Source organism: Rhinoderma darwinii, chromosome 1 (genome assembly GCF_050947455.1).
Source record: "Rhinoderma darwinii isolate aRhiDar2 chromosome 1, aRhiDar2.hap1, whole genome shotgun sequence".
Taxonomy (NCBI): Eukaryota; Metazoa; Chordata; class Amphibia; order Anura; family Rhinodermatidae; genus Rhinoderma; species Rhinoderma darwinii.
The window spans coordinates 215,492,492-215,506,170 of NC_134687.1; the positions used below are offsets into that span (position 1 = coordinate 215,492,492).

At 40.3% G+C, this 13,679-nt stretch overlaps 1 protein-coding gene across 2 annotated transcripts in view; it reads right to left on the reverse strand.

The window, feature by feature from the left end:
- Positions 1-5,026: 5,026 nt before the first annotated feature.
- INTS10 (integrator complex subunit 10) overlaps positions 5,027-13,679 on the reverse strand; it is a 66,532-nt gene continuing 57,879 nt past the window's right edge. The window contains exons 14-18 of one of the 2 annotated variants that reach the window (XM_075861533.1): positions 13,436-13,515; positions 12,531-12,693; positions 7,559-7,652; positions 7,039-7,116; positions 5,027-5,600 (exon numbers count right to left, since the gene is read on the reverse strand). In XM_075861533.1, coding sequence (XP_075717648.1) covers positions 5,444-5,600; positions 7,039-7,116; positions 7,559-7,652; positions 12,531-12,693; positions 13,436-13,515 — 572 coding nt within the window. In that variant the 3' untranslated portion in view covers positions 5,027-5,443. The remainder of the gene's footprint in view (positions 5,601-7,038; positions 7,117-7,558; positions 7,653-12,530; positions 12,694-13,435; positions 13,516-13,679) is intronic. The other variant, XM_075861542.1, reaches the window with a different exon arrangement.

Genomic DNA, 13,679 nt, shown 5'->3' on the forward strand with positions numbered 1-13,679 from the left:
CTTTTAGGCTGCGTTTCCACAGGTCTGATATGCTGCGTATCGGACCTAGAACCCGCACCAAATTGTGGTGCAGCTTTTCAGGCGGAATCACTGCTGTGGGGGAGTTGGGGGGATACCTCACTGACGTTGCCACAGTGATGCGCCCCTCTGTTCTCCATGCAGCCCGGCCTCCTGTGATGACGCTGCAGCGGTCACATGGAATAAATCATCCCTCGAGGCCTAGCTACACAGAGAACAGCCAGGGAAACAAGGAGCCTTCGCTATGACATCAGGGGGTAAGTATAGACTTTTTAACCCTTTCAAGGCCGAGCTCATTTTGACCTTCATGACCAGCCCCATTTCTCAAATCTGACGTGTCTCTTTATGTGGTAATAACTCCGGAATGCTTTTGCCTATCCAAGCGATTCTGAGATTGTTTTCTCGTGACATATTGTACTTTATGTTAGTGGAAAAATTTGGTCAATAAATTCATTGCTTTGTGAAAAACACCAACATTTTGAGAAAATTTGCAAAAATTATGATCTCATTTTAAATGTATCTGCTTGTAAAACAGATAGTAATACCACACAAAATAGTTACTATTTTATATATTCCATATGTCTACTTTATATTTGCATAGTTTTTTGAACATTTTATTTTTCTAGGACGTTACAACGTTTAGAACTTTAGCAGCAATTTCTCATGTTTTCAAGAAAATTTCAAAAGGCTATTTTTACAAGGACCAGTTCAGTTCTGAAGTGGCTTTGAGGGCTTTATGTACTAGATAGACCCCATAAATCACCCCATATTAAAAACTGCACCCCTCAAAGTATTCAAAATAGCATTCAGAAAGTTTCTTAACCCATTAGGCACTTCACAGCAATTAAAGCAAAGTAGAGGTGAAATTTACAAATTTTATTTTTTTTCCTGAAATTCATTTGTAATACATTTTTTTCTGTAACACAGAAGGTTTTACCCGAGAAATGCAACTCAATATTTATTGCCCAGATTCTGCAGTTTTTAGAAATATCCCACATGTGGCTCTAGTGTGATAATGGACTGAAATACCGGCCTCAGAAGCAAAGTAGCACCTACTGCATTTTGGGGCCTCCTTTTTTTAGAATATATTTTAGGCACCATGTCAGGTTTGAAGAGGTCTTGTGGTGCCAAAACAGTGGAAATCCCCCAAAAGTGAGACGGTTTTGGAAACTACACACCTCAAGGAATTTATCTAGGGGTATAGTTAGCATCTTGACCCCACAGGTATTTTGCTATATTTATTGGAGTTTGTCTGTGAAAGTGAAAATCTACTTTTTTTCTGAAAAAAAATATTTGCAAGGAATAAAGATTAAAAAGCACCCCAGAACTTGTAAAGCTACTTCTCCCGTTTACGCCAATACCCCATATGTGGTACTAAACTGCTGTTTGGACCCACGGCAGAGCTCAGAAGGGAAGGAGCGCCATTTGGATTTTGGAGCGTAGATTTTGCTGGATTGGTTTTCAGTGCCATGTCGCGTTTGCAACGCCCTGGAGTAAGCAAAACAGTGGAATCCCCCCAAAACTGACCCCATTTTGAAGACTACACCCCTCAAGAAATTGTTCTAGGGGTATAGTTAGCATTTTGACCCCACAGTTTTTTTGCTGAATTTAGTGGAATTAGGCAGTGAAAATGAAATTCTACTTTTTTCTGAAAAAACATAGAAATGTTTAATTTTTAAAATGAATAAAGGAGAAAAATTACCCCAAAATTTGTAAAGCAATTTGTCCCGATTACAGCAATACGCCATATGTGGTAATAAACTTCTGTTTGGACCCACGGCAGGACTCAGGAGGGAAGGAACAATATTTGGCTTTTGGAGCTCAAATTTAGCTGGAATGGTTTTCGGGTGTCATGTCGCATTTGCAAAGCCCCTGAGGTACCAAAACAGTGGAAACCTCCCAAAAGTCCCTTTAGGGGACTGGAACGAGCGATCATTAGGTCGCTGGTACAATACACTGCAATACTAATGTATTGCAGTATAATGTCATTTTACAGGCTCCTGTAACAGCGCGATCACTGTTCCTGTCCGTTAGTCCCGGGTGTCAGCTGTAATACACAGCTGACACCTGTAGAATATGGAGCGTGCACAGCGCATGAGCCCGCTCCATAAATAACCCCTCGCACCACGACATGCTATTAAGTCGTGGTGCGCCAAGGCGTTAATGCGCAGCGGATGGTGCAAAGTGAAAATTAACATTTTCCACTGATATGCCATTTTAATGCACAATATATTGTGCCCAGTTTGTGCCACTGAAGACAAATACCTCATACAATGTTGAGCGGGTTCTCCCAGATATAAAATTTCATATATGTGGACGTAAGCTGGTGTTTGGGCACGCTGTGGGGCTCAGAAGGGAGGGAACACCATTTGGCTTTTGGAGCGCAGATCTTGCTTGGTAACTGTTCTGTTTGGGGGTTTTGCTGGTATTTCAGTTTATGATGTGGGGGCATATGTAATCTGTGCGGAGAACATCAGGGCATAATAATGGGGTAAATAAATAATAATCCGCAGATATGTGGCCGGTGTCGCACTGATAAATGGTGCCCGATCTTATCCGCTTTTGGAACACTCTGCACATTTTGCATCGCCGTATTCTGAGAGCCAGAACTTTTTTATTTTTTCTCCAACGGAGCCGTGTGAGGGCTTATTTGTTGCGGGACAATCTGTACTTTTCATTGGTACCATTTTAGGGTACATGTGATTTTTTTAAATCACTTTTTATTAGATTTTTTTGGAAGCAAAGTGACAAAGAAACATAAATTCTGACAATGTTTTTAGTATTTTTTTTTTTTACAGTATTCACCGTGCGGTATAAATGACATTTTACTTTATTCTGCGGGTCGGTACGATTACGGCGATACCATATGTATATAGGTTTTTTTTATGTTTTGTGGCGATTGCGCAATAAAATCACTTTGATAAAATTATTTATTTTTTGTGTCACCATATTCTGAGAGTCATAATTTTATATTTTTCCGTCAAAAAAGTGGTGTAAGGGCTTGTTTTTTGCGGGACGGGTTGTAGTTTTTATTGGTATTATTTTGGGGTACATGTGACTTTTTGATCACTTTTTATTCTATATTTTGGGAGGGTTGATAACCAAAAAAGTGATTCTGACATTGTTTTTTAATTTTTTTTTGCGGTGTTCACCGTGCGGGAAAAATAATATTATAGTTTTATAGTTTGGGTCGTTACGAACTAAAGTAATAAAAAAGTTTTATAAAAGTGTAAAAATAAGTTATAAAAGTTACAAAAAAAAAAAGAATGCTTTTTTTCCTATAATAAGTCTTTTATTATAGGAAAAAAATAAAAATGTTAAAAAAAGTACACATACGCGGTGATACCAAATATGTGTACTTTTAACATTTTTATTTTTTTCCTATAATAAAAGACTTATTATAGGAAAAAAAGCATTCTTTTTTTTTTGTAACTTTTATAACTTGTTTTTACACTTTTATAAAACTTTTTTATTACTTTATTTTTTACTTTTTACTTGAAGACCTGCAGCACTGATCGCTGCTATAATACATTACACTACCTAGGTAGTGTAACGTATTATAAACTGTCAGTGTGACGCTGAGAGTCACACTGACAGGAAGCTTATAAGAACCAGCATAGGCCCCCGGTTCTGCCTTATAACCGACTGCAGCACCCGCAATCGGTCCCCGGGAAAGTTTGTCGTTTCAACAAACTTTCCAGTTTGTTATAGCAACAAACTTTCCAGTTCGTTGCTACAACACACTTTCCCTGCGATCACATGACCGGGACCTGAACTAATCAGGTCCCGATCATATCTCCGGGACCAGAGGCAGGTGATAACAGCGCGATCCGGGTGTCAGCGCTACTCTGAGACACCCGGATCGCGCTTTTAACACCCACCGTGAATTCACGTCGGCACTGCACAGAGCCCAGCAAGTACCGACGTGAATATACAGTGGGCGGTCGGGAAGCGGTTAAAGAAAAAATAATAAACATCAGCCACAAAAAATGCAACATTTGCTATTTGTTGCGGCTTTTACATGAAATTAAGTCAATTTAAATTGTGAAAACCTGCAACTCTTCCATACGATAAAATCAAATGCTGCACCGCTGGTTAATTTATGTTTTTTTTTCTTTCCTGCGAGTGGATGAGATTTGTTCAAATCTCATTCACTTTGCTGCTACTGTATTATGCTGCAGATTTTCAGCAATAAAACTAGTTGCGAAAAATCTGCCAAGTATGAACATACCCGTAAGATATTCCAGTCTTTGTGTGTCCATACGGTAATCAAGAACTTGAATGCTGCTCCATCTTCTTCTAGTGACATTGTCTTTGACATGGCTCTGCTAGTACATTATGTATATGGTATGATTTCTAATATATGGAACACGATAAATATACATGGACAAAACCGCAATTTCCTGAATATGTTAATGCATTTTCAGCAGAGAGGAGCGTCAATCTTCTTGGATCCGCTAGTTATTTATATGGCATCAGATACATATTTATGCATGAAAAATCCACAAAGAACATTTATTTACAGTGACACTGAGACACAGTAGATATACACAAAGGGGCAATGTACAAAGAAAACATTATTTACCTTAACTGGCCACAACTAGTCCCAGATAAAGGTTAAGGCCTCATGCACACGACCGTATTTTTTCCCACCCGTAAATACGGGTCCGGTGTCACACGTATTCGACCCGTTTTGCACCAGTATTTACGGATCCGTGCCCGTAAATACGGTTCCGGTGTCACCCGTATTCCACCCGTATTTACGGGCACGTTTTCGATGCAAAATTGCACTGCACTAATCGGCAGCCCCTTCTCTCTATCAGTGCAGGATAGAGAGAAGGGTCAGCCCTTTCCGAGGTAAAAGTAAAAGAAATTCATACTTACCCGGCCGTTGCCTTGGTGACGCGTCCCTCTCTTCACATCCAGCCCGACCTCCCTGGATGACGCGGCAGTCCATGTGACCGCTGCAGCCTGTGATTGGCTGCAGCGGTCACATGGGCTAAAACGTCATCCAGGGATGACGGGCCGGATGTCGAGAGGGACGCGTCACCAAGGCAACGGCCGGGAGACCGGACTGGAGGAAGCAGGAAGTTCTCGGCAAGTATGAACGTCTTTTATTTATTTTTTTACAGGTTGATCTATATTCTGATCGGAATTCACTGTCCAGGGTGCTGAAAGAGTTACTGCCGATCAGTTAACTCTTTCAGCACCCTGGACAGTGACTGTTTACAGACGTCGCCTAGCAACGCTGCCGTAATGACGGGTGCACACATGTAGCCACCCGTCATTACGGGAGCTCCATAGAAAACGGGAAGGTACCCGTGGCCAATAGAAGTCTATGAGCCCGTTATTACGGGTCGTAATTACGACCCGTAATAACGGGAGTTTTTACGGTCGTGTGCATGAGGTCTTACACTGTTTAATGTTAAGACAAGCATTGCAATAGCAAAATCTTTTCATTAATACAAAAGTGATGCAAGACGACCATGAGATTTTCTGTGCAGCGGGAGACCTGTCGTTCCGTAGCCAGCCGGAAGTCTTCTTTCACTCCTTTTGTAATGCCACGGGTTACGGTATGATGTCTACCACAAAACAGATTTGCTTTAAAAAAACGTACATACTGTGTTCTGAATAAACAGGGGTTTTCCAACCATTAACATTGATGTCAAATTGATAAGATATGCCATCAATGTCTGATCAGCGGGGGTCTAACTTATGATCCCTTCCGATGCCTAGAACAAAGGCTGGGCCAGTACTGGGTTGGGAGTGCCAATGTTTCAGGGAAAGAAGCAAATCACTTCTCTTTAAAGACTAGCATGAATGGGCTGTGATGCTTGGTAGAGTGGGTGCCAGCAGTCAGACCCTCAGTGACCAGACAAACCGAGTTAGGACTTCAATGTTAAGGGAAGGAAACCCTTTAAAAGGAGATTCAATACGTTCTACCATCACTTTAACACAATAAAAGTGGTAACTTTGGATCTCAACAAGAGTTCCTTCACTCAGCAACTAAGAAATTATTAATAAGGGAGTCAGATTGACTCCATAAATCAATAATTACAACCGAAATGTATTGAATCTTTTATATTATTTAAAGGGAACATAAGGTTAATGAAAGTCACAATGAAATCAAAATCATGAAGAACCCTCATCTATAGTTCTCTTGGCACCAACACAATGCGGAGTCCTACACCAAACCCCTCTAGAGCATCAGTTTCCCCAACATCACTAGTCACCTGAAAAGCGGTGGGCTCCAGCAACACACAAGAACACTAGAAGCTACAAACTGATGACGTCACACACTACGCTAGTGTTGTGATCACAGGCTTTGCAGCTGGAGGAATATTTCGGATAGATGACCTCATTTAAAACATACCTTTCTGTTACATACTTTAACTAGGCCTTAACTATAACAGACAGTCCCTTTTAAACGCCCTATTGGGCATGTTTAGATAATGGAATGGGAAAACCCCGCTTGGGCCCTCTTCTATAAGCTCAAGCCAAGCACAAAATCCAGTGAAACTGTAAACACAAGATAAAAAGGGTCTTATTGAAAATAATGGCTACTGTTTTATTTCAATGGGCAACCTGTAGTTTGTTGATAAAGTGGTTGTCCCATTAGCTAATTATGGGGGCTTTCCACAGAACACCGCCCTTTGGGCAGAGCTACGTAGCATCTGGCAAGTATTCCCACAAGATAGGGGGGAGAAAAAAAATATATCAATCTGCCACAGGGAAACCTAAACCTTTCACTTTTGCATGCACAAAGACTGTTCTACGGAGAGTATAATGGGCAACTCATCATGGTCTTGTGTGATGTAGAAGTGTGGCCAGCTCACAACAAACACCAGTCACTCATGGAAAAAATGCTGAATGTCACAACTTTACACGCAAATGAAGAAGAAACTAAAAGAAAAAGAATACATGGGCAAATTATTGCACATCAAACATCAAAAACTATGGGGCTGTGAAAAAATGTTGACAGACAAAGCACATCATGAGCAGGCTTTGTGGACTTGGTACCTGTCACTGGTTGCTATGCTGGCCTGTAGGACAGGCATGAATTCCTGCTGCAGCAACCCCAGGGTAGTGCTAGAGCTCCTTCAAAAACAGCAAACAGTAATAACTTACCCTCCGCTGCACAACACTACAGTGAAAAGGTACAATAACAAACAAGACTAATAGCAGATAGTGTAGCTAGAAGGCCATGTTACTACTATCGCTATCCAATACATTTTGTTTCGTGATCCGGTCTAGAAAGCGTTGTGGATCTAGACTCTGACAAGTGGCATTCTAGTCGTGACATCCTATAAAGTACCACAGAAGAGTGGCAAGACATTCTGCCAAGTAAAAGCTTCAAAGTAGATATGTAATCCACTTACATATCCACTTTGGCAAATTTGTAGCAAATGCATCCAATTTCCTTCGTATTTGATATACTGGTTTAAGAAAATGTAGATGGTCAATCCGCCACACCGTATGTGTAACTATGTGTGCAGCAGAATATGCGAAGCAACAGAGAGCGGTAACAATAGACACTCACTTGAGCAGCACTCCTTGATTGGGGATCAATTCCAAGTGAATCTTCCCCCCTTCTTGGGTACGTAAATAAGCAAACTCTTCAAGCATGTCAATGTCTGCAGACAAAAAACATAGTACATGTAAGAAGCCAATACATAAAACAGGACATTCACGATAGAAAGATATATGGGACCGAATGGAATTTAATTATAAAACTACGAGCGTATTGATAGAATAGCTTTAGGTTTAATAGATCCTTGACAGTTCGTAAGTAACCATTTGATCTACCACTTCACCAGAAATCGCTAAATAGAATTTCCAGTGTCTGTGTTGAACACCACTCACATAATGTAGTAGAGGGGACAGAGTGGACATGGTCTTCAAGGCTCTGCTAAACAGTATGTTCTGCGCCATCTACTGATTTCAAAGGAGGGGCAGAGCATGCGGTCTACAGACGCCTAGGGGGCAAAGCTTAAACGCTGCCTCTTCTACTTCATTCTGTTAGCATGGTACAGCACAGATCGCAAAGAAGTTCAATCAGTACTGACTAAACCACAGTGTCCGGCTTACCGGTTACCAGGGAGCCTGGTGATGCATACGTACTTGTATGTCTCAAGGCACTGACTAGAGGGGGGCGGGCTCCCCCGCTCTAATGTCGGTGCGCATCAACCAGCTCCATAGAATCTGTTGAATAGCATTAATAGATTTTCATAGATTCTATGGAGACAAATATGGCCACATAATTACATTATGATGAATGGGGCCAAATTAGTGCGTCAGCGCCCATCACCTGGCTCCATAGAATCTATGAAAAAGCGGGGATGGGAGGGAAGCCTTCACAGTATAACTTTAATGGACTGCTCCGGTGCCGAAATTATATTGGTGGTCAGCGAAGTTTGTGGGAAGAAGTTTTCAGATGGCGTGTGGAAGATTTTACTCAAAATAATTAAAATTTCGGGAACAACAGTGGTGTGGACTGGAGAAGTGCTTCTAACTTTCCAAAAAAAAAAAAAAAAACAAAGTAAGAGTAAGCATCTTATAAGAACAGTGTTCAAACAAACTTTCCAGTTGCCCGTACCTTCACACAGCAACCTGGGGAAACTTTCATATCCCTATCGCAACTTGGTACCAATAGATCTCAAGACCCTCCCCAAGTTACAACAATACATCTCCACCTCTTCAAGGTTGCCTAACCCTGACTCGCTGCATACCAATTTATTACGGAGTTGGTAATCCTATAGAGATATATTATGAAATTAAACAGCACAGAATTCAGACCTAAAAGACCAATAATAATAATGTTCATAGTTGCACTTTTAACCCCTTTAGGACTGAGCCTGTTTTGGCCTTGTGGACACAGATGATTTTTTAAAATCTGACATGTGTCACTTTATGTGGTAATAACTCCGGAACGCTTTTATCTATCCAAGCAATTCGGAGATTGTTTTCTCGTGACATATTGTACTTTATGGTCGATAAATTCAATATTTGTGAAAAACCTCAAATTTTTGCAAAAATTTGCATTTTTCTAAATTTAAATGCATTTGCTTGTAAAACAGATAGTAATACCACACAAAATAGTTACTAGTTAACATCCCCCATATGTCTACTTTGTCTGCTTCGTTTTTTTCACGTCCTTTTATTTTTCTAGGACGTTACAAGGCTTAGAACTTTAGCAGCAATTTCTCATATTTTCAAGAAAGTTTCAAAAGGCTATTTTTTCAGGGACCAGTTCAGAAGTGGCTTTGAGGGCCTTCTATATTAGAAAGTCCCCATAAATCACCCCATTTTGAAAACTTCACCCCTCAAAGTATTCAAAACCACATTCAGAAAGTATTTTAACCCTTTAGGCGTTTCACAGGAATTAAAGCAATGTAGAGGTGAAATTTACAAAATTGCATTTTTTTTGCCAAAATTCATTTGTAATAAAAAAAAATCTGTAACACAGAAGGTTTTACCAGAGAAACGCAACTCAATATTTATTGCCCAGATTCTGCAGTTTTTAGAAATATCCCACATGTGGCCCTAGTGTCCTAATGGACTGAAGCACCGGCCTCAGAAGCAAAGGAGCACCTAGTGGATTTTGGGGCCTCCTTTTTTAGGAATATATTTTAGGCACCTTGTCAGGTATGAAGAGGTCTTGTGGTACCTAACCTGTCGAAACCCCCCAAAAGTGACCCCATTTTGGAAACTATACCCCTAGAAAAATGCCTTGAGGGGTGTAGTTAGCATTTTGACCCCACAGTTTTTTGGCAGAATTTAGTGGAATTAGTCTGTGAAGATGAAAATCACCTTTTTTTCCTGTGGAAACATAGAATATTTTCATTTTTACAAGGAATAAAGGAGAAAAAGCACCCCAACATTTGTAAAGCAATTGTTCCCGATTATGGCAATACCCCATATGTGGTAATAAACTGATGTTTGGTCCCACTGCAGGGCTCAGAAGGGAAGGAGCGCCTTTTGGATTTTGGAGCGCAGATTTTGCTGGATTGGTTTTCAGTGCCATGTCGGGTTTGCAACGCCCCGGAGGGACCAAAACAGTGGAAACCCCCCAAAAGTGACCCTATTTTGGAAACTACACCTCTCAAGGAATTTTTCTAGGGGTATAGTGAGCATTTTGACCCCACAGGTTTTTTGTAGAATTTAGTGGAATTAGGCCGTGAAAGTGAATATCAACATTTTTGCCCACTAAAATGTTGAATTTTCTTTAATTTTCACAAGTGATGAGGAAAAGCACCCCAGCATTTGTAAAGCAATTTCTCCCGAGTACGGCAATACCCCATATGTGGTCATAAATGTTTTTTTTTTAATTAGAAATCAATTAACCCTTTCAGGACTGATCCTTTTTTGCTTTTTCATTTTAGTTTTTCACTCCCCGCCTTCCAAGAGCCATCATTTTTTTTATTTTTCCATCAATAGAGCGGTGTGAGAGCTTATTTTTTGCGGGAAGAGTTGTAGTTTATATTAACACCATTTAAAGTACCATAAAATGTACTGGGAAACGGAAAAAAAATAATTTGCGGCCTGAAATTGGAAAAAACTGATTCCTCCATGGTTTTTGGGGTTTTGTTTTTAAGTCTTTCACCGTGCGGTAAAAACGACAACTTTAGTTTTATTCTGCGTCTCAGTGCGATTACGCTGAAACCAAATTTATATAGTTTTTTTTATATTTTACTACTTTTACAAAGAAAAGACTATTTGTTACATTTTTTTTATTGTTTTGTATCATCACATTCTGACATCCAGAACTTTTTTATTTTTTGGTCGATTGAGCGCTGTGGGTGCTTATTTGTGGCGGGACGAGCTGTAGCTTTTATTGGTACAATTTTATCGTAAATACATCTTCCTGATCATTTTTTATGACATCTTTTTTTTAGAGCTAAGGTGACCAAAGAACAGTGATTTTGGCATTTTTATTCTTTATTTATTACAGCGTTCACCGTGCGCAATAAATTAAATTTTACCTTATTCTGCTGGTCGGTACGATTACAGCGATACCATATGTATATAGTTTTTTTAAAGTTTTGCAGCGTTTTCACAATAAAATTACGTTTCTATAAAATAATTTATTTTCTGAGACACGCTATTCTGAGCCGTAACTTATTTTTTCGTCAAAAAAGCTGTGGGAGGTCTTGTTTTTTTCGGGACGAGTTGTAGTTTTTATTGGTACTATTTTGGGGTAAATGTGACTTTTTGATCACTTTTTATTCTCTATCTTGGGAGGGGTGGTGACCAAAAAATAGCGATGCTGACATAGTTTTCCGTTTATTTTGTTTGCGGCGTTCACCGTGCGGAAAAATTAACACTATAGTTTCATAGTTTGGGCCGTTACGAACACGGTGATACCAAATATGTGTACTTTTTTTTTTTTTTTTTTAACGGTTTCATTTTTTCCCTATAATAATTGACTTATAGGAAAACAAAAACTTTTATTTTGACAATTTTATTAACTTTTTACACTTTTTTTTTTACCTGCAGCTCTGATCGCTGCTAGAATACATTACACTATCTAGGTAGTGTAATGTATTCCAACTGTCAGCGTGACTGTCACAGTCACTCTGACAGTAAGTCTACGAGTACCAGCCAGTGACTGGTCCTCATACGCTTCCATACATGGCAGACCCGGAGGCCGTTGCCTGGCATCCGGAAGCCAGCAGAAGCATCAGCAACCCCCACAATTGCATAGGGGCTGCTGATGTTACAAACCCCCTAAATGTGGCGGTCGCAACCGAGCACCGCATTTAACGGGTTAATTGCCTAAATCAGCGGAGATGAGCCACTGATCGGCAACACTGGAGTGTCAGCTGTCGGGGACAGCTGATCTCCCAGGTCCCGATGCACACCTTGTCGCCGACAGTGTGCATCGGAACGACACAGTGACTTCCTATCACTCTGACAGGAAGCCTATCAGGACCAGCCCAAGGTTGGTCCTGATGGGCTTCCGTCCATGGCAGACACGGAGGCCATTGTTTGGCTTCCGTTTGCCATGCTAACTCTCGGCAAACCCCGCGACTTCGAACCGGGGTCTGCAATTATGCTAGAAACCTCTAAAATTAGGCGGTGGCAACCGATCGCTGAATTTAAGGAGTTAATTCACCGAAATCAGCAGTAAAGGACCGCTGGCCAACAAGAGTGGAGTGGAGTGTCAGCTGTCGGCGACAGCTGACCTCCCGGTTCACACTGTCGCCGACAGTGTGCACGGGAAACAACTCAGTATCTATACGTCCTCGTGCGGGAAGTAACCTCCTGCGACGACGTATAGTTATTTACTCGTGCGGGTAGGGGTTAATATACAGCCACAGCGAGTATTTCAACAGCAGTCCTTATGATTTTTTTAGTAGTGAGATTGATCTACTCGTTCTACCAGGTTTCATACCACAGATAAAGATTTTCATGTTTATCATTTACCGTCAAATCATTTGCAAAATCATTATGTCTATGTCCTGATCACACCAATATATTAACAGACATGAGAAAATAATAAACAAACATACTTGTTATGTAGTTGAAAAAGTTTTCATATTGGAAGTTTCCCTGTTGACAAATCCTTCCTATAGCTTTTAAGAACAGGTTCTCTCCTCTGGGCCAGTCTTGCTGCAGTAACACAATCAGATGACCAAGAGCCATATCATCTCTATTATCAGAGAGGGCTCTGAGCTAAAGAAAAAGGCAAGCATTAGCCATCACGTCACGTATTTATGTAGGTTATAAAAGAAGTGGCACATAAAAAGTATGATTCTCTACTGGCTCCGTCTCTATTATACTTAGCAAAAATAATGTTTCAACTGCAACAGAATCTTTTGGAATGTTGTTATGCAACAGTTTGTCTTTCCCACTCCGCAGCTCACTTTATTTGATCGGAGAGCAGAAAAACAGAAAACCCCTTCAGGTAATACCCCTTTTCAGTATATTAAGGGATTTATTCCTGATCGGTAAGTGTATGTTGGAAAACAAAACTATAACTCCATTATTTCCTTTATACTATTCTTTAGGCTTCATATAATTAAAGGGGTTGTCCACTTTTGGACAATACCTTTTTGTCAAAAGGGTTCCCTGACAAACCGTTCACAGGTTGTTTGCTGCTTGGAGTCCCAGCGATCAGCTGTAATCTGTGAGGTAACTTGGCAGCAAGCGTTCCATTTACCTGCAGCACCACCACAGGGCAAATGAAACATTACACAGTGACCATTGAAATGAATGTGAATATTGGTCCTTCAGATGAAGAGGGACGATCTTTGCAGCGGTTTTGTTCTGGTTAATAGGATGGGGTCCTGAACAGGGGACTACTCAAGTAACTCAGAATTCCTTAAGAAAATTTGAAAATGGATTTTCCAAGCAAGACAAACCCTGTTACAGGTTACATGTAAAATACTGTAAGGTATTGGAAGTTACGTCTTACCTTTATACTTGCCAATAACAGCTGAAGACAATAAGGCATTACACATTTACTAGTGCAAGGCATAAGCTTCAGATCGGAGCCTAAAATATAAATATTTACTTCAAAAACAGGTCAAATGAAATATCAATTTCTTGTCCTTTCTGTAGTTGCAATCATCAAAAGGGTTAAAAGTCCAAAAGGAAAACCCCGGCAAGTCTGAAAGGCCTAGGTCTCCTCTGAATCAGTCAATTTTAGTAGAAGTAGC